The 22,012-nt window shown below is 39.2% G+C and overlaps 1 protein-coding gene across 7 annotated transcripts in view; it reads right to left on the minus strand.

Moving 5' to 3' along the window:
* Positions 1-250: 250 nt before the first annotated feature.
* The window catches only part of PPP2R3B (protein phosphatase 2 regulatory subunit B''beta), a 95,656-nt gene continuing 73,894 nt past the window's right edge, over positions 251-22,012 (minus strand). For 6 of the 7 annotated variants that reach the window (XM_073353807.1, XM_073353827.1, XM_073353835.1 and 3 more), the window contains 5 exons: positions 20,182-20,271; positions 18,331-18,506; positions 15,571-15,689; positions 15,360-15,466; positions 251-1,483 (listed from right to left, as the gene is read on the minus strand). In XM_073353807.1, coding sequence (XP_073209908.1) covers positions 1,339-1,483; positions 15,360-15,466; positions 15,571-15,689; positions 18,331-18,506; positions 20,182-20,271 — 637 coding nt within the window. In that variant the 3' untranslated portion in view covers positions 251-1,338. Of the gene's footprint in view, positions 1,484-15,355; positions 15,467-15,570; positions 15,690-18,330; positions 18,507-20,181; positions 20,272-22,012 lie in introns of those variants that run through there. The other variant, XM_073353846.1, reaches the window with a different exon arrangement.

Genomic DNA, 22,012 nt, shown 5'->3' on the forward strand with positions numbered 1-22,012 from the left:
TTCCTGCAGTTTCGAAACATATTGCCTTCCTCAAGTAGTGGAAAACTCTTACGGATTTTTTCAGATTTTAGTTCTGAATAAGTATGCCAAACTGATTCAAGCTTTAAAGAAGCGTGTACACACATGGATAACCTGTAATATTTTTTATAAGGCATCTTGAAATTAAAATACTAAGACATTTGCTGTCTGTAATAAGTGAGTACAAGTAGATTACATGTATGAAAATCTTTATTTCAAAATACAAACATGATCCTTTAAACAGATTTACACCGCAAACAAAAATAACTTACATCTTTTTGTACATTTTACATGAAAATCTGTTTAGCAGTAAAGTATTGCTGAAAACGTTCCATACCTAAATTCTCACTTACATTTCAAGGCACTACAACCTTCTGATTTAATTGAGTAACAAACGTCAACTTGTCTAGTAAGCAATCTCTTGCCATAGGTAGGCAGGTGAGAAGACAATTTCAAGCTGCTGTGACACTATTTGTTTGAATATTTATGGAATGTGTCAATAGCTAACCACTGAAAAGGAGGAACAAACACACACTGAATGCCCACAAATTAGTGCACATCACAGATCAAGTAACATTTATACAAGGTTTAAAAAAATTGGTTCCTTCTACATGGAGTAAAATACCCATTTTGGCATCAAGTATGAACACTAAAACAGACTTCGGTATTCGAGAATGGACATCAATGAAAGGACTTGAAGTTTAAAAGGGCAAAGTTAAAGTTGGGGCAAATAAAATGAGGGGGTGGAAAGGAAAGAGGAGAAGCTACCTTGTGCACTAATGTATTCGGCTTGTCCAATGAAACTACTCAAAAATACTGAGCCAAATCAGTCACTCACAGCTACTCTCGTTCTTTTTACCAATGATATGTTACTAGATTTTTGCCATGAGAGCACAAGCACTGCACAAGCAGTCTCTTTATTTCCCATCCTAGCACAGGGACTTCGGTTCACAGGTACAGAATGAAGGTGGTCAGTGCACTATGTATCAACTCTAGAGAGAATTATATAGTCATTTCTTAAAACCAATAGAGTACTTTACAGAAGAACTCAAATATGGTTACTCTTCCATTACGGAATTATGCAACATCTATAAATAAATATTTTAATCTATTTTACAAGCTATAAACTACTGAATAAATACAAAAAAGTTTTGTCATTCCATACAAATGCACTTAATTTTTCTTTAAATGATAACCTAATTAATTTTGTAGCACAAAGAACTAAGTTTACTTTCTGTCAAGACAAATCCACTGAATTTTTATACATGTGTAGCAGACCTGCTGCAGACTGTCCTTTTCCTTCTGCAAGTGTTATCAGAATCACTCAAAGTCCTCTTCATAATCATAGTCATCCAAGTCTACATCAGCCAGATGGGATGGCATTTCAAAGAAAGGTCTTTTCTCCATCTGAAATTTTAGGACATTGGCCTTCTGATGGTCTACAGGATTCAGCTCTGCCTCATAACTAGGAAAGAGACAAGGAATAAAAAGAAGAATTAAAGAAAGGTCCAGAATCACAAGGAAGTGGGCAGGCATTAGTGTACTAGTGATGAACCTTCTTTAAGAGATTTACTTCCCACAAAAGTTAAGTAGCACATAAGTGTAGGTAAACTTAGGTTTGAATATAGCAACGCTCAAGGAAGTTACCATGGCTGTTGTATTGGCTAATTTACTCTCTAGGTCAAACGTTATGAGATTTCGTACCCCTTTTCATAAAATTTACACCAGACATACTAGGAATTGAATCAATTAAAAGGACTCAAGCTCATAAGACAGGTCAGAGCTAGAGACTGCCAAATGCACCACATACATGTACTTGACAAGAAACAAATTCCCTTCTTTAGAAGGGTAGAAATTAGATTTGGAAACATATCAAAATGTGAAGGATAGTGAAGCTACAATGTTATTAAAAGTGCGCCTAATGAGGAAGAAGCCACAGCAACCCAGTGGTAGAAAGCAGGTGATAAGTCAAACTAAGCAGATGCGAGAAAACAAAAGCAACTTTTTTTCATTAATGACAAATAGCTACTTGATAAATGCTAAATGTATCCAGATCAAGAGAATGATTTCCACTGATTTTGGCAGTATCCAGAAAGATCAGTTTCAGCACCGTTGCTTTAACTGGGCATCCCACTCCAAAACTGAGAGAATTCTAAGTAGTTTTCTGAATGACCCCCAGTTTCTAGCACCCAGGAAGCAGTGCATCTCATGACCAGTTTAAAAATACCTCATTTATCATGCCTCAGTCATTTTCTGAGCCAGGGGTATCTTAGGTTCACATTTGTCATCCAAACTACCACTGAATGCCATCATTCTGCACAGATGCTGTCTTCCTACAGAAAGGAGCACTTTGAGTACTTACTGAGAACAGTTGCTCTGTCTGTTGCCTTCCCAACAAGGAACAGCAAGGACAAGCTGGTATACAGAGACACTAAAGAGATTCAATCCCCACTGAAGTTAGTGGGAATCTTTCCATTGCCTTCAATGGGCTTTGAATCACACCCTAAAGTGGCATTACATGGCAAATCACAAGATCATTCTTCCAGCAACTGACAGATCAAAGATTACCCCTCAGCCTATACGGTTTTTATACCAGGAATCCACTTGACAACCCTAAAATAGAATGACATTAATATTACAGCTGGTCAGAAAAAGTTAGGTGTAATCATTTTCCCTCAGAGAATTCATCATCTCAAATGAAATACTGTGAAATTGTATCGATTTCATCAAAATTTCATATAGAAGAGAAAATGAAAAAAGTTTCACACTGCCAGAACATCCCATTTTGACATTTTTTGGGACAAAACATTTCAATTTTTCCTTTCAATAACTACTTTCAATTTTAAATTTTGTATCACATTATAATGTCAAAATTGAAATGAAACATTTCAATCAATCCCAAATTAATTTTTATTTCAGAATTTTATTTATTTATTTATTTATAATAGAATTTATTCCAGAATTTTCTTTCACAAAGAGTTTAGAAATTCTAGGTTTCTACACTGGAATGAAAGAAAATTTCAAAATCTTCCATGAAACAAAATTTCTGTTCTCCACGCAACTCTAATCATTATAAATGTTAGCAGAGATATTTCAAGGGCTAGATGGGATTTAGCCACACAGCTGTGTAAATGTGCCTGTGCTGGAGTGGGAGAGGGTAAAGCTTCTACTTTAAACAAATTAAAAATAGAACACACAAGTCAATTTTCCCTGACAAGTATGTAAAAGCCTTAAAAACTTAAGTGTAATGTCTCAGATCCACTGCTTCTCACTTATATTAATTGGCTTACAGCAAATGGTGCCGAGAAGACAGAATTCCCTGATTAACACCCTTTCACATTATGTCCATCTGGTTACAGAACAGAGACTAGATCTGTGTGTAAAAATACTCATTTTAAATTGTTGCACAACTTTAGTTGGGCATCTGTGAAGGACTGTGCAATTACACAGTCCAGTAAGAAAGCTTTAATAGTACTGTTGCTATTAATTTCTTTGCAGCCTATTCCAGGCTGGGGCTGAAATCCACACTTGCTATTGGACTTACTACTGAACAGTACCTGTCACACAGACACTCTGAATAGGAGTACTGACCCAGATTTTCACAAGTTTTACAGGCACAACTTGGTGGACTGTCTGGTCAGCAGAGCTCAGTCCCTCCAAAGAAGCATCCCTTCTGTAAGTTTTTGCTCACAAAATGTATTTGTCTGCTAGCCAGCGTTCGGGAATGCCAATGTGAAAAAGAAGAGCTGAAAAAAAGATAGATGCCCCCCACCCCCACATTCCTTCCAACCATATACTTTGTTGATCAGATAAAGTACAGAGAGCTCAGTTACCCTTCTCCTTCCCTTTGAATACCAGGTCAGTCAGAATCAGCCATGTGGGAGATACAACTTTCTAAGTGGGATAAGACACAAAACACCTCTGTTTTCAGTGGAACAAGAAGTGGGATCTAGAGAAAGATCAAAATCTGCCATTTTGATTCTAAAATACAAGGTAGAACTCCACTGGCAGAGCCCACAGCATAAAGGTAATTAAAGATGCCCTCCCCTGTTGGATAGGCCATGGCTCCACCTGTCCTCCCTGGAGTGAATTTCCAGTAGGCCAGGTTGTCACAGTACAGTATACCAACCAGAGAATCTGCTCACAGAAAAATCCCAACTTTAATGCTGTTACCATTGTTTGTACTAGCATCGTGTTTCTTCAGTAGACCAGCAGCCGGGGCACACAAGTAGGTGACAGCATGGAAGCTGGCTAGGGAAGACAGAAGCAGAAGTCTCACAGCAAGTGAATTGCGCTACAGGTCAGAAATGGACTTGTGAGAAAGTCTTAAAAGCTGGAAAATTGATTATTACAGCAGCCATTTATATAGAGTGAGCTAAGCAGAGGTGAGATCCCTACTTCAGAATTTTCTCTTGAATTTCTAGAAGAGAATAGAGTTTTGTATATTTATAGGCTTTTCTATGGCTCTCATCACTCTAGTACATGTGCACCTGTCTCAGTGACAATCACTGCCCACACACTCACACTGTAAAGGATCAGTGCAATATGCTGGTGGCAGTGCTTTAAGTGTGGCCCCTTCAGCATTTTGTTTTGAGAGGCAGAACAGCTGGGTGACAGCAGTGCTGAAAGCCAGCAATATAGAAATGCTGATTCTAGTCACTGCCACTATAAAAAAGTAAGAGATGGCACAATTAAGCAACACAACTGCATTAGTTTTTCAATATGTTTCCAAAAACGCATATACATGATCACAAGATCTCACATCCAAGTTGCTTTGTGCATCCCAGATATTAGAAATTTTAGAATGGGGGCAGCTAGATGCCATCATGGTTACTGGGTCCCAGCTATGTCAATTTAAGGTAGAGGTGAGAGAATTAGAGACTGAATTTACTGCTAACATAACATCTGAATGGGTCCACCATGTCTGTCAGGCTCTATCATGAGTCCCTGGCTGTAAAGTTTCAGGTGCCTTCGAAGAGAAGGTAAACAGTGACTGTGAATTCAGAAATAAGGATACCTAGTTAAGGTATATAAAGGCTCAGTCTTAACCTTGATCACTAAAATCAATGTGGCAAAGTCCTGGATATTTATAAACATGTAAGTGGAACTCCACAGCTTGGTGTGTTAAATCAATGGAATGTCCACACTGTGTATGCACAGAATTCAAATATTTAGTACTTTGTTTCATTCTTTGTAATCAGAATAAATTTTCATACATCAGAATATATTCGTCCCCATTTAAGATTCAGTTGATGGATATTGTAAATTAAGAAGCTGTTTGAGTTCTGGGGCACAAAATAATGCATCGGAAAATGTCTTCAGTACGAGACATCTTTTCATATTCAGATAATCCTAAAAAGCAGCCAAACAATCTCAAAATTTTCCCAAAATATTCATTACATGGCTGAGAACAAGCATGAGAAACTTCATCCTAAAGGTTAAATTTTTCACTTATGTGCGCCTGAAAACAAGGGTTTACAATGAAAGTGACTCTTCAGCCATGATTATGGGGTTCCTAACAGACACTATAATTTACAGTCTTCTACACCATTAATTCCTTCTTTTGGAGACTGAAATAGATTCTTCGAAAAAAGTAAACACCCAGAATGTACTCTTTGCATTTATGCCACTGTGCACACATGGCACAGTAAGGAAAGAGGTGGCAAAAACTTTTTTCAGTCATAGATTCATAGATATTTAGGTCAGAAGGGACCATTATGATCATCTAGTCTGACCTCCTGCACAATGCAGGCCACAGAACTTCACCCACCACTCCTAAAAAAGACCTCACACCTATATCTGTGCTATTGAAGTCCTCAAATTGTAGTTTGAAGACCTCAAGGAGCAGAGAATCCTCCAGCAAGTGACCCATGCCCCATGCTACAGAGGAAGGCGAAAAACCTCCAGGGCCTTCCAATCTGCCCTGGAGGAAAATTCCTTCCCGACCCCAAATATGGCGATCAGCTAAACCCTGAGCATATGGGCAAGATTCATCAGCCAGATACTACAGAAAATTCTTTCCCGGGTAACTTGGATCTTACCCCATCTAAAAACCCATCACAGGCCATTGGGCCTATTTACCATGAATATTTAATTACCAAAACCATGTTATCCCATCATACCATCTCCTCCATAAACTTATCGAGTTTAATCTTAAAGCAAGATAGATCTTTTGCCCCCACTACTTCCCTCGGAAGGCTATTCCAAAACTTCACTCCTCTGATGGTTAGAAACCTTCGTCTAATTTCTAATCTAAATTTCCTAGTGGCCAGTTTATATCCATTTGTTCTTGTGTCCACATTGGTACTGAGTTTAAATAATTCCTCTCCCTCTCTGGTATTTATCCCTCTGATATATTTATAGAGAGCAATCATATCTCCCCTCAACCTTCTTTTAGTTAGGCTAAACAAGCCAAGCTCCCTGAGTCTCCTTTCATAAGACAAGTTTTCCATTCCTCGGATCATCCTAGTAGCCCTTCTCTGTACCTGTTCCAGTTTGAATTCATCCTTCTTAAACATGGGAGACCAGAACTGCACACAGTATTCCAGGTGAGGTCTCACCAGTGCCTTATATAACGGTACTAAAACCTCCTTATCCCTACTGGAAATACCTCTCCTGATGCATCCCAAGACGACATTAGCTTTTTTCACAGCCATATCACATTGGCAGCTCATAGTCAACCTATGATCAACCAATACTCCAAGGTCCTTTTCCTCCTCCGTTACTTCTAGTTGATGCGTCCCTAGCTTATAACTAAAATTCTTGTTATTAATCCCTAAATGCATGACCTTACACTTCTCACTATTAAATTTCATCCTATTCCTATTACTCCAGTTTACAAGGTCATCCAGATCCTCCTGTAGGGTATCCCTGTCCTTCTCTAAATTAGCAATACCTCCCAGCTTTGTATCATCTGCAAACTTTATTAGCACACTCCCACTTTTTGTGCCCAGGTCAGTAATAAAAAGATTAAATAAGATTGGTCCCAAAACTGATCCTTGAGGAACTCCACTGGTAACCTCCCTCCAACTTGACAGTTCACCTTTCAGTAGGACCCGTTGTAGTCTCCCCTTTAACCAATTCCCTATCCACCTTTCAATTTTCCTATTGATGCCCATCTTATCCAATTTAACTAATAATTCCCCATGTGGCACAGTATCAAACGCCTTACTATAATCTAAATAAATTAGATCCACTGCGTTTCCTTTATCTAAAAAATCTGTTACTCTCTCAAAGAAGGAAATCAGGTTGGTTTGGCACGATCTACCTTTTGTAAAACCATGTTGTATTTTGTCCCATTTACCATTGACTTCAATGTCCTTAACTACCTTCTCCTTCAAAATTTTTTCCAAGACCTTGCATACTACAGATGTCAAACTAACAGGCCTATAATTACTTGGATCACTTTTTTTCCCTTTCTTAAAAATAGGAACTATGTTAGCAATTCTCCAATCATATGGTACAACCCCTGAATTTACAGATTCATTAAAAATTCTTGCTAATGGGCTTGCAATTTCTTGTGCCAATTCTTTTAATATTCTTGGATGAAGATTATCTGGGCCCCCCGATTTAGCCCCATTAAGCTGTTTGAGTTTCGCTTCTACCTCAGATATGGTGATGTCTACCTCCATATCCTCATTCCCATTTATCATGCTACCATTATCCCTAAGATCCTCTTTAGTCTTATTAAAGACTGAGGCAAAGTATTTGTTTAGATATTGGGCCATGCCTAGATTATCCTTGACCTCCACTCCATCCTCAGTTTTTAGCGGTCCCACTTCTTCTTTCTTTGTTTTCTTCCTATTTATATGACTATAGAACCTTTTACTATTGGTTTTAATTCCCTTTGCAAGGTCCAACTCTACTTGACTTTTAGCCTGTCTCACTTTATCCCTACATATTCTGACCTCAATAAGGTAGCTTTCCTTACTGATCCCTCCCTTCTTCCACTCCCTATATGCTTTCTGCTTTTTCTTAATTACCTCTCTAAGATGCTTGCTCATCCAGCTTGGTCTACAACTCCTGCCTATGAATTTTTTCCCCTTTCTTGGGATGCAGGCTTCCGATAGCTTCTGCAGCTTTAATTTAAAATAATCCCAGGCCTCCTCTACCTTTAAACCCATAAATTCTTCAGTCCAATCCACTTCCCTAACTAATTTCCTTAATTTTTGAAAGTCAGCCCTTTTGAAATCAAAAACCCTAGTTGCAGATTTATTTTTGTTAATCCTTCCATTCAGTTTGAACTGAATTAGCTCATGATCACTTGAGCCAAGATTATCCCCTACAACCATTTCCTCTATGAGATCCTCATTACTCGCCAAGACCAAATCTAAAATGGCATCCCCTCTAGTCGGTTCAGCAACTACTTGTTGAAGGAATCCATCAGCTATCGCATCTAGGAAAATCTGAGCCCTATTATTATTACTAGCACTCATCCTCCAGTCTATATCTGGGAAGTTAAAGTCTCCCATGATCACACAGTTTCCATTAGTATTTACTTTATTAAAAACATTAAAAAGGGCTCTATCCATATCCAAATTAGATCCCGGCGGTCTATAGCACACCCCAAGCACTATCCCAGGGGAGGCTCTAGTAGCTTTCTTCCCCAATTTAATTATTGCCCAGACAGACTCAGTCATATCCATTTCATCGCTTCTTATTTCTTTACATTCTATCTCATTATTGATATACAGTGCTACTCCACCACCTTTACCTTTATTTCGGTCTTTCCTAAACAGCACATACCCTTCAATACCTGTAGCCCAGTCATGACTACTATTCCACCAGGTCTCTGTTATACCTATAATATCTGGTTTCACTTCCTGCACCAGTAACTCTAGTTCCTCCATTTTGTTACCTAGGCTCCTTGCATTAGTGTACAAACATCTTAATTTTTGCTGTTTGGCCTCACTCACATTCTGTACCCTATTAGGCACGGTTATTTTACTACCAGTATAACCTATTAGACTTGTATCTACACTGCCCTTCCTCCTACCTACAGCTGTATCCACTCTTACTTCATTTTCTTTCCACTCTATGCTAAATTCTGGCGTGGAGATTACCTGGACATCTCCCAACCATCTCCCCCAAATTCCTAGTTTAAAGCTCTCTTAATCAGTTGTGCCAGCCTCCATCCTAGAAGTCTATTTCCTTCCCTACTCAGATGAAGTCCATCCCGAGAGAACTGTCCTCTATCCATGAATGCCTCCCAATGGCCATACATCCCAAAGCCCTCCTTATAGCACCACTGCCTAAGCCATCTATTGATAGTCATAATCTTGTCACACCTTTGTTGCCCTTCTCTAGGAACAGGCAGAATCCCACTAAAGATCACCTGAGCCTCAATTTCCTTAAGCGTCCTCCCCAGCCTAACATAGTCTCCCTTAATACTTTCCAGTGAGAATCTAGCCGTATCATTTGTTCCCACATGAAGGATAATTAGGGGATTCTTTCCTGCTCCCTTTAGAATCCTTTTTAACCTCAGGTCTACATCCCGTATCTTAGCACCTGGAAGACAGCACACCCTCCTATTTTCTGGATCAGCTCTGGTTACAGGCCTATCTATTCTTCTCAATAAAGAGTCCCCAATCACATAGACCTGCCTTTTCCTAGTGACGGTGCTATTCTCCAGTCTATCCCCTGTTCCCTCTGGCTGCAAGTTTTTTCCATTCCCATTCTCCCTTGTAATCCTTTTTAACCCATCCTGTATCCTCCTGGGGCTCATATTTGGTGTAATCTCCATTAACTCTTCCCCTTTTCCTATAGGACTAACCGCTCTTCTCTTCTTCCTTGCCCTGTCACCTTCAGTGACTACCTGCTGAGCCCCTTCTTCATTTTCCAACTCTGCAAACCTATTCTGAAGCTCTATTTCTCCTTCACTAGCCCGTCTTTTCCTCTGCCTAGTTCTTTTAGTCACATGCTTCCACTGACCACTTTCCTCACCCAGTCTCCCCTCAGAATTCCCTAGTCCTGCTTCCATCTGCAAGTCTGAGCTTTTCCCTTCAGATACCTCATGTCTTTGCTCCATAATCTGCTCAAACCCCTTCCTAAACTCTACCAGACTTTCCACCTGCATCTCCAAACCTCTGATCTTTTCCTCCATCAGCTCTATCAGACGGCATTTCATGCAGACAAAACTCTTACCAGGTGCCCCCTCCAGGATCATGTACATACCACAGCTTCCACATCCAGTCATCTTCATTGTGTCATCTGCTACATGGGTCACTCCCACTGCCACCTCTGAATCTGTCATAGCCTTCCCACCTAAATCCTGTTAATCTGGGAAACACAAACCACACCAAAACACCACCACCCACAGCAAAACCAAACCCCACACAAGCACCACAAGACAAACTCCCCTTTCAAACTCCCCTGTTTACAGCTCTGTTTGCTAGCTCCTGTGCTGCTGCAGCTGTCTGTGCTGCTGCCTGACTGGCTGCTACCTTTATAGGACCCCTAGTCAGTGAAGCCCCGCCCCCTAATCAGGGCTCAGCTTCTCTCCCAGCACAAAGCCCCTACAAGCCTCTACACATACAAATACTACCAATACAAAGCCAAACAAACACAAATACCTTCTCCTCCAACAGAACTCCCACTCAAACTCCCCTGTTTACAGCTCTGTTTGCTAGCTCCTGTGCTGCTGCAGCTGTCATAAGGGGTGGCAGCCCATAGACACTGTCCTATACTGCAAAGTTAACCAATTTCTATTCCATGCTAGAAGATATCTGCACTTTGGACGAGAGTAAATAAGATGTTCATCCTGCAGTACCATTCTATTATTCCTGGTTTAAGACCCCCATATACTCAAAAGGGTATTTAAACAAACACTCCTCAAGTTGCCCATATGCCAGCATTTATGCAGTACTTTGGTTATTTCTTAATTACTAAGGAGCCCAGCCCACACACCCACCATATCAGAAGCTTCAGACAGATTTATTTAAAGTTTTATAGGTAAAATATTTTTGTCTAGGTCCTTTATTTTTTCCTCTCACTTTCCAAACACCATTCAAATTAATAGGAATTCTCAATCTAAAAAAGAAAGGTTAAAATCTGTACTGGAATGCCCTGTTTCTAGATAGGACTGTACTGAATCCTCTGATATAACCACTGATATTCCCAAAGGATTAATTGGAACAAACTTTATGCTGAATTTAAAAACAAATTTGGATTTTCAGAGAGTTGCATACATGAAGAAAGGCCAACATTACCACTTACAAAAGTAAACGAGAGATCAGGAGGCTAATCAGTTCCTTTATATACTGCAGTAACTTAAAGCCATATGCCAATTTCGTCATCTATTGTAAGAAAAGCTCTATTTTAAAATCAGTTTACTCATCACTATTTATAATCTTGCATTTCTCTTGGCCTCAACAAAGTCAAATGAAGTCTGCTTCATTTTCAGGTTCTTACACTACAGAGAAAAGGTTTATTTAACTGTTTCTTTGGAATATTAAAATTGTAAAAACATTTTTACTGGTCTTTGGTTTTATAAAACCTTGTTTTAACAGCATTTAAACTGTGAGCCAACTCTAAATTGACTACAAAACAACTTGTCTTGTCCTACTCCTTAAACACTAATATTTGTTTGCTTTGAGTCTTCTAGTAACTCACTTGCCAACTTCAACCTATTACTGTACACATGGATTTTAGTAGCTGTCCTAGTTTGGCTGCATTAGAGATATATTCATTTGGCACTTCCAAGCCAATGGTCTCTAAATTGATAATGTAGGATCTAGGCAGAAAAGCCCAATAAAAGAAGATCAGTAAGTTATAAATATTGGTAGTTTCAATCGGGGGACCTGTTTAAATCAACATAAGAATGGCCATACCAGCTCAGACCAATGGTCCACCTACCCCAGTATCCTATCTTCCAACAGTGGCCAAGGGCAGATGCTTCACAGGGAATGAACAGAACAGGGCAATTATCAAGTGATCCCCTATCGTCCAGTCCCAGCATCTGGCATTCAGAGGCTCAGGGAAGTCCAGACCATGTGCTTTAAATGATGACTTAAATCTAGGTTTCCTGCTTTCTGATTTAAGTCATCAATTTTAATTGTATTTTGCATTTATATATTAGTTATTTTCTTAAGGAAAGACATTCTCTTTGGTTGGTAACCATTAAAATACACTGATTTGCAACTAAATATAGCCTTTGCATTAAATTTGGTGCTTCTTTTTGCTAACCAGGAGGATACACTATAGTTAAACACATTTAATTAAGAAATTATAGAGGTTACTTTTTTTTACTAGATTAAAAAACTTGTGAATTTTGTCAAGCTCTATTTGGATGGAAATTCAAATTCAATTAAAAATGCATAAAACAGCATTTTAAAAAACTAGAACTACCTTAAATGTGCTGGACACAAGGAAAAAGGTATATGAAAACATTTTGCATTTAAAATGGAGTTATTAGACAAAGGAAGAATTATCTGTAGTTACTGAACTGATTTGTTTCTGGTCACCCTGTCCCTCAAGATTTTACAACTAGAAGATCTCATATTTTCATACCAAATTTGTATTTATAGATTGGAAGAGAAAAAAAACTTTTTTGTTTTTACAACTCCCAACTGGCTTCTTAACTTTGAATATGCTAGTCACTGACTTGAACTAGTTGAATAAATTGAAAAAAAAAAATTCTCTGCACACTTGCTGGATTAGCACTTCAACAAACTCTGGTTCCAGCGGCTCCGCTAGTGATTTCAACTAGTTCAGTGGTTTGACTTTCTTTGAAGCTTGGCGGCAAATGCGTACTGCTTAATACTACTTTTTGTATTTAATGTAAATGATTTTAATAGTTATTTGTAACACGTTTAGGCCTTAACATATTATCAATTTCAAAAAATTTTAAACAGGTTTATTTAAAAAAAATAAACTTGTATTACATTTAAATAAAGAAATCCAGTATCTATTTTTTCTAAAAGGTTGTATAAAAGGAAGAGTATTTTATCCATGCTGGCTCCGATCAGGTAACAAAAATGCACTGCCTCACTTGAAAGATTAAAGTAAATTAGGAAGCCAGTACAGTAGATTCTGCTTAATAGCAACCTGAATATTAATAACTTCCAGTTAATAGCAACGTCCTAGTGATTTCAGTGTTAATGGGATTCAGGTATTGGCAATGCATGCTGCTTGTTCTTTGGAAGAAAGGCCCCAACTGCAGGCAGTTTTGCAAGGCTGCAGCCAGGGAAGAAGTTTTGGGCTATGCCTTCCCTAGATGCAGTCTTGCAGTTCTGCCTGCGGCTGGTGCCCACAAACTTGGGGCCATACGCAGGAGGTATGGGCTACAGGCTGGGAAGGGAGGCTGTGGGCATGGTACCTCTCCCTGCACCTTCCCTAGTGGGGCTGCACACGGAATACAGTGCTGGGACATGCTGAGCCCTAACCCCCAGAAAGCAAATGGAGAGGTACTGTGCATCTCTCTGTGGGCCCCTACCACCTCTGCTACCTATAGAAAGCCCCTGCATCCAGGAAGCAGCCCCCTTCCCCATAGGCAGGTTTGCAGTCAGGAAAGGCACATCCTAGTGCTTCCTTCCCTGGCTGTAGTCTCAAAAACTTGCCTTTCACTTATTGGCAACTGCCCGATAATGACAATTTTTTGCTGGCACCTGAGGCCGGTTGCTAATCAGACGAATCTACTGTAACTTTAAAAACACCCACCTCAATGATTAAAGGGTCAGAAAATTAAATCTTAAGGCAATGAGTGGTGCAAGTTATATAGCAAGAAAACACTGAGAAGCAAGACTGTGTAGAAACATGGTAAATTATGCCTACAGAAATATTTAGCAAACTTCGTAGGGAAACATCAGTTAAACCATACTCTAATACCCTCTCAACTGGGGATGTTGATGCTTAGGAGGAGAGAAGTTAGAAATTAAGAACATTAATTAAACTCAACTCTGGATCTTATGCAAGGATGTGATATTTAGAAACATGCAGCCCTGCACCAGTGGGAACCTCTGGGCCTTCTCAAAACAAGCATCCTTACCTTAACATTTCCTTACCCTAGCGTGGGGCAAGGCTAGTAGTCAGAGAAATCAGAATCCCTAAAATTGTTACAGAAGGAATGTCAGTGTTCTGCTGATGCAGGGTTTTTTTTCTGGTAAAAACAGAAGAACATAAAACCACTAATAGCTGAATCTGAAGGAACATCTGATTACTTTACTGTGGCGGCATGTTATAGATGCTAGATTTACAAGTATGAAACTAAGAAATATAACCAGTTTCAGTTTATCTCCATGGTGTTGGGATTTATTTTTCCTTCCATTTTCCAATAGGTATTTACACATACAGTGTTTGCACTGACTCCTAAAAGCACACATTCAGGATACCAGTAACATTTAAGCAATAGTGCTCTTTCAGCCTGGGAATTTGCAAAAGGCTCATTACTTAGGCCTGGACACATCTTTTTAAGAGGCCTCTTGGACTCAAGCTACTAGACCCTCTTGCGCAAACAAGCTCTAGAACAGAGGCTTGCAGTCTTTCTGGTCCTTTTTAGAGAAGATTTTGCAGGTGCCATAGCATTTAACTGAATGAGGCATAAAGGCACTTTTCATGCCCATCTGATGTGGGAAACCCAGGAACATCAACATCCTTTATTTTTCCAGACAGATCTTACATCTTGTTGAGGCCGACGGCAACTTTAAAAAAGGCAAAAATTTAAGTAGTGGTCTAAAGCTACAACAGCAAACACAGAACCTTAGTCCTAAATACTTACTATATAAAAGTATTTAGACTATTAAAAACTACATTTGAAAGACTAGCATGGAGTAAGGTAGATGTTGGATTTTGTGATTGCTCTAGCAGTTGGATAGCGAGTAGCTGAGGCATGATTAGATGGGTGGGGTATTTATTAGAGAAGGAAGAAAAATAGAGTTGTGTACTAGTTTAAAGTTGTTTCTATCTTACAGGGTTCAAAGTGGACCTTTTTTGTTTTTTTGAAGTTTTTTATTTGCACATTTTGTTTATTGAAAACCAGATTTTTCTGTAAATGAAAAGTTTTGATGTTTAAATAAATTTTGTGAAACTGCTTTTTTAAAAGTTGATCTTGATTTGGAAAAAGGACCTTTTTTGACAAAATCTTTGTAAAACCAACTAGTTTTAGCACTTATACCTCTGTCATTGGAATGTACTGCTTTAGATGCATGAGGATGCCCTCCTGGGCCCCTCAATACCCTCTAATTTACTGCTCAAAAAGGGTTCCTTGGCCACATAGCTAGGTATGGAACTCCTACAGTGGGACTCTGTTGAAGCAAGGTCATGATGGACATCAAAGGTGTTTAATACGCAGTACTCTAATTAATTTAGCTAACTCGTACTATTAACATTCCCCACATCGTTCTTACCCATCATTCCACTGGTCAGTAGCTGCCTCTTCAGCTACCAGGATATCATACTCTTCAGCAGCATATTTCTCCCAGTCAGAAATCTCTTGGCTTTCATTTTCACCATCCTGAACAGAATCAGTTTTAACATTTTATTTATGCATTAAATTTATGCATAATGCATGGTATTACATTTTGTATGTTTGTGTTTAACCAGACAAAGTTTACTTACCCTCAACATAGAAAATTGATCCTTCTGCTCATGGTCAAGGTATTTTTCAATGTTGAAAAAGGTATCAAAGAACACATTTGCTAACTTACACTTCTTTAAGTCATGGAGAGTAATTTTCTCTGGAAAAAGATTAAGAGATAAGTAGTAAAATATTAAAAAATAAAAACTGATTGAGCTGTGATTCAGCCCTTCTTTGAAAGTGCAAATGTGTTGAAAATTTAAAAGGAAAAAGTCACCATTTTGCTCAAGAACTAAAAATCTGTAAGATTAAACTGAAACAGTGCTGATAAAGTTACAACTTTCAGTAGCCATTTTGATGGAGACTGATTGATATGCTGTGGGTGCCTTATATAAAGAAATTATAACAGGTCCCAATCTGCCTTAATACTAGTTTAATGATAAACTTGAATATTTAAAGCTTCAAGTCAACATTTGATCACTGAAGCACAGGTGTCTGCTTGTGTGGGGTCACGTGCAGGATTGAAGCCTATGTTTAGGGTGGTTAACTCCTTAGTTAAGGTGACATTCTCTAAACCCTTATGGGTTTGAAGGGCTCCTGCTATTTCAGAACCAGCTGGAAGCAACTTCTCAGCTGGTTTTGTGCTCTCGCTGCTGTCTTATTTATTTTCCCCACATGTACAAAAGCACAGTTCCTTTCCGGAGGCAAGTCTTCCTGGATGTGAGCGTAGCTTCTTCTGGGATCCATCTGCCCCCAGGATTTTCCCCTGGTCCCTCACCTATTTCTCCACAACAGCCTCTCCTACTATTCTCCTGCTACAATCCCACCACCTGCCTCTTCCTCCTCCAGTCCAGTGAACAGCCTGTTCAGCTGCAGTGCAGCTCTCCTTTCTCACTACCCCTTCCTCAGCCCTCCAGCTTCACCATACACTAGCAAAGTGCAAGTGAGTCATTGAATTGCAACTCCCTTGCTGGACAATGGCTGTTGATGGTTGTTCAACACCTGACAGGGTGCTGGTTAGTCCCTTGTCCTTGGGGATCTAATATTTGGGCAGTTCCCCAACTCACAGCATATTTTAGTGCTTTAGTCAGTTTCTTTTCAACCTCCTTAGAGAAGTTTTGTAACCTTTAAATAGCCCTTAATTTGAGCAGGGAAGGTGGGTGGTGAGTGTGAGACTTCAAAATAATTACTATGTTCAGTGAACAAAAATTATAGGCAAGTACAACAGATTCACACTCCTGGAGACTATTAAAATCCAAGCATGTCTAAGAACTGAGTGCATGGAATCTAGCAAGATCACTTTAAATGTCTTAGAAAAAAAATATGACTATGTATAGATAATACCATAAAAAGTGTCAATAAGGAAGCGTTACTGAAATTTAGTTCCACAAGAAAAATTAATAGCTGTCTGAAAGATGAGAGAACTGAGCTATGCATCCTGTGCCTTAAAAAAACAAACACAAGAGAGGGAGACCAGCCCGAAATTTATGCTTCAATACTGAGTCCACACAATGATATTTTGTGAATACATTATATGTTTGGAACTTCATGCGTCTACTCTGCAAATCTGTTGGATGGAAACTAATACAAGGCTGGTTGTTACTGAAATAGGTTACAGGAAGCCTAAAAGTTCAGCCCAAATAAGGATTATTATTTGATAAACATTTACACATTTAGACATTACACGAGTCAAGCTGTCTAAAAGTAGTGTCAAACAGATTGATGGACTCCAAAGCCTTATCCTGAGCTAGAAGCCAAAGCTTCCAACATGCAACATGTGGAGCAGATGAAAGTGGCTTGAAAACGTGGTAATAAACAGAATAAGGGATATAGATTACTGTTGCACACTTCAGTACCTTAAGGAGTTTAGAAAAAGCAAACAAAATTACTTGGATTATGGAAAACTGTGGAATAGATCAGTTGCTACAGCCTGATGCTCACTTAATATTTAAGAGTTTTTGTCATCAGGAATAACATTTTCTATATTAAACTTGAGTTCTCTAGGTTTCATCAGCTAAGGGTCAAATTTAGGAAGATTAAAATGCAGTAAACCCCTACTGAATTTTAATTGAATGTCAGCTGCTCAACTCTTTTGAAGATCAGGCCACTTTTTAGGTGCCTAAACATGGATTTAGGATACTAGCATTAGGCACCCACGTTTGAAAAGTATTGTCCTTGTCTAGGACAAGTCATTCCACAGCTAATTGACAGACATTAAAGATAAACGAACTACTAAATATTATATTTCATCGCAGGAGCACAAGTGAAATGAGAATACTATAGCTGCAGTATGGAGCCTGTCAGTTAAAGTGAGACAGCCCTGGGTCGCAGTCAGTGATGCAGGATTTCAGTTTTTGAGCACACTAAACCTAGCTATGAGAAGGAACATATGGATTCATATAAATAAAAGACTAAAAAAATTTTAAAAAGGGAGGTCCTCTTGATTTTAATGTGCAAAGCAATTCACTCAGACATGTCATTTCAGAAGCACAAACATGTTCCAGTGGAAGGACCCCTCTTACAGAACTATTAACCCACATCAGTATTTTCTGGTCTAATTTTTTTTTGCTGAACTAGTAACTAAGATTAGGCCTAAATCTGATTCTTACTATAAAAGCAGACTGATACTCTACGCTGATCAGTAAACAGCTACTTCTGCTTAACTAGGAATATTAAGCTTGATCAACTAGCAAAGGCAGATTCACAACACAGCCCAGTGATGACCCCATATGCAAAGACCAAATTAATCTGAGGCAGCAGAAAATAAATAAATAGTTATAGAATGGAAAGAAGCCCCTTACCATCACATTGTGGCTTTACAAGATCCAGCATCTGGCACAGACAGTCTTCAAAAGGCAGAGGTTCAATAGCCATGTTATCCAGTTTTTGACACTGTTCCTCATAAAAGTACTCCAGTTCATACATAGACAATGCACCATCCCCATCAAGATCCATACAGCGAAACCAGTATTCAATGCTGAAATAAGTGATAACACTAACTGTTTACTGCATGAATGACTCTTTGCAAACATTTAATTTAAAAAAAAAAAAAAAAAAAACTTTTACAGACATTGGACAGCTCACAGATCCCATTGCATAGCTTTAAGCATACCTAGTAGGGATTTGCATTAAGTCAAGAATGGACTATCATGATACAGCAGACTTCTGCATAAACACTTCTCTCACCAGGTGCTGACTCAGGTACAATACAGGGTAAGCTATATTGTGCATTTTAAAAATACCTGTAAATTAAGTAGGTAGGAGGACCTAATTCCACCGCTGATATTTGGCCACAATTCCCAGTGAAGTCAATGGAAAGTGAAGTCAAATTCTGGCTTCCTACAAGAGTTCACATTGAAGAACTACCTTATATTTCATCAACACCTCATAGTTCTACTCTGTCAAAATGCAGCTCTTACTAAAGTCTTTCACAGCATATAGCAATGCAGAATTTGTTTCATTATTTGCGAGCCTATCCCTACACAGTATTAGGGTGCAATAAAATATAACCCCGTAAAATAGCAGCACTACTTAGGGCAGGTCTACTCTATGGCAGGGATCAACGCTCTGAGATCGATCCACTGGCAGTAAAGACCCACTAAATCTAGTAAAGACCCACTAAATCGACTGCAGATAGCTCTCTAGTCAATCCCTGTACTCTACCCCCGACGAGAAGTCTTTTCAGATAATTATTATCCCTTGCAGTGTAGACCCTGGGGTAACTCCACCTAAGGTACGTCAACTCCAGCCACATTATTCACATAGCTGGAGTTGCGTTGCGTAGTGTAGGTAGACTTATTGTGGTAATGTAAACATAGCCTCAGTTAACCATATTCATAGGCATTAAAAGAGTGCTTTGGGGAAGCATTAATGAAGAACCAATACTGAAGAGAGAAAACTCTGACGTAAAGAAATTTCCTTAGCCAGCTTCCTTTTACAAACCTACTTTTTCTATAGATTGGTATTAGGTTAATAACTTCCTCCTTGCCAGTTTAGATTCACTTTGCTTGTGCAGTGACATCTGTCTCACACATTTGGCATTATAACCTCACTATAATGTCAGAAGGGAATGAACATGTTTAGGGGGAGGTTTAGGTTGGATATTAGGAAAAACTTTTTCACTAGGAGGGTGGTGAAGCACTGGAATGTGTTACCGAGGGAGGTGGTGGAATCTCCTTCCTTAGAAGTTTTCAAGGTCAGGCTTGACAAAGCCCTGGCTGGAATGATTTAGTTGGGGATTGGTCCTGCTTTGAGCAGGGAGTTGGACTAGACGACCTCCTGAGGTCCCTTCCAACCCTGATATTCTATGTTCAAGGAAGGCCTTGTTTAAAAGTAAGAGCTTTGAAAATTACCAAGTCTAGTTAGAAAGAACAACTTTATATAAAGGATAGGTGGATTGTTTAAGCCTGAAATTTCTGAAAATGTTCCTCTAACACAAAACGCCTCTTTAAATGAATCAGACTCAACAGCTGAAATGAGGCCAAAGAAAATCAAATGAAACATACGGATTAAAAAACACTAATTAGGAGCCTTCTATTAAATTTCAAAGTGATTTACATTTGGTCAGGTAGGTATGTTCTGCCAGTTTATAGCTAGTGGCAGTGCCAATAAAGCCAGTTTCTAGTTATGCTCAAGTGTCAGTTAACTCTTACCTAGTTGGAGTCTTTTTGTCCTCTTCAGATATCAAAAACCAGACAAAATCAGCATAGCTAAGTTTTCCTTCTTTCTGTGCTTTTTTGCCCCTTAAAGGCCAATGCAGGTATTGACATAAATGGAAAACAAGAATGCGTAAGTATTTTAAGACATTGAAATACTGCAACAAAACTGGGACTAGACTTCACCACAGGAAAAGGGTCATTTTCATTTTGTTCATGTTAATTTTAAAATTTACTCAAAAGCTTACATCATAGTTGAAGTTAGGGAATGCAGCTCTGGCTCAGGATCAGCAACACTCAGTGTGCTGCCCCAGCCTTAACACATCCTGTATGAAAGAACAGGGGAAGTGGATGGCACAGAGTACGGTGAGGAGGAATCCTCAGCTGGCTCTTTAGATAAGCTGATTAGGCCTCAATAGGAGTATTGTGTCCAGTTCTGGGTACCACATTTCAGGAAAGATCTGGACTTTCAGTCCAGAGAAGAGCAACAAAAATGATTAAAGGTCTAGAAAACATGACCTGTGAGGGAAGACTGAAAAAAGTGGGTTTGTTTAGTCGAGAGAAGAGAAGAGGGGGAAGACGACAGGATAACAGTTTTCAAGTACATAAAGTTACAAGGAGAAGGGAGAAAAAAAATTTCTTGTTAACCTCTGAGGATAGGACAAGAAGCAATGGGCTTAAATTGCAGCAAGGGCAGTTTAGGTTGGACATCAGAAAAAACTTCCTAACTGTCAGGGTAGGTAAGCACTGGAATAAATTGCTAGGGAAGGAGGTTTTGGAATAACCATCATTGGAGATTTTTAAGAGCAGGTTAGACAAACACCTGTCAGGGATGGTCTACACCAGTGGTTCCCAAACTTGTTCTGCCGCTGGTGCAGGGAAAGCCCCTGGCAGGCTGGGCCGGTTTGTTTACCTGCTGCATCTGCAGGTTCAGCTGATCGCGGCTCCCACTGGCTGCGGTTTGCTACTTCAGGCCAATGGGGGCTGCGGGAAGCGGCGCAGGCCGAGGGACGTACTGGCCGCCACTTCCCACAGCCCCCATTGGCCTGGAGCAGCGAACCGCAGCCAATGGGAGCCGCGATCGGTTGAACCTTCGGACACGGCAGGTAAACAAACCAGCCCGGCCTGGCAGGGGCTTTCCCTGCACGAGTGGCGGAACACGTTTGGGAACCACTGGTCTAGACAATACTTAGCCCTGTCATGAGTGCAGGTGACTGGATTAGAAGATCTCTTCAGGTCCCTTCCAGTCCTATGATTATGGCTGCTTAGGCAGCAAGTGGGGCTGACAATCTGGTTCACTATTATGGATATATAAAAATTTTAGAATTACATTTGAATTAAAAAAAATACAAAAGTTGTACAGCATTTTGTAGCCTAATCAGAGAGTGCTTGGAAAGCAACAAAGAAAGAGTGACAATGTGTTTTGGCAAAACAATTATTGCTTTTCCTTTGTTGCTTTCCAAGCACTTATATCTATATGGCTGTAAAGCAATTTAAAAAATTAATCGCGATTAATTGCGCTGTTAAACAATAATAGAATACCATTTATTTACATATTTTTGGATGTTTTTCTATATTTTCAAATACATTGATTTCAGTTACAACACAGAATACATAGTGTACAGTGCTCACTTTTATTACAAATATTTGCACCGTAAAAACACACAAGAAATAGTATTTTTCAATTAACCTAATACAAGTACTGTATTGCAATCTGTCATGAGAGTTGAACTTACAAATGTAGAATTATGTACAGAAACTGCCTTCAAAAATAAAGCCATGTAAAACTTTAGAGCCTGCCAAGTCCATTCAGTCCTACTTCTTATTC

This window comes from Lepidochelys kempii, chromosome 1 (genome assembly GCF_965140265.1).
Source record: "Lepidochelys kempii isolate rLepKem1 chromosome 1, rLepKem1.hap2, whole genome shotgun sequence".
Classification (NCBI taxonomy): domain Eukaryota; kingdom Metazoa; phylum Chordata; order Testudines; family Cheloniidae; genus Lepidochelys; species Lepidochelys kempii.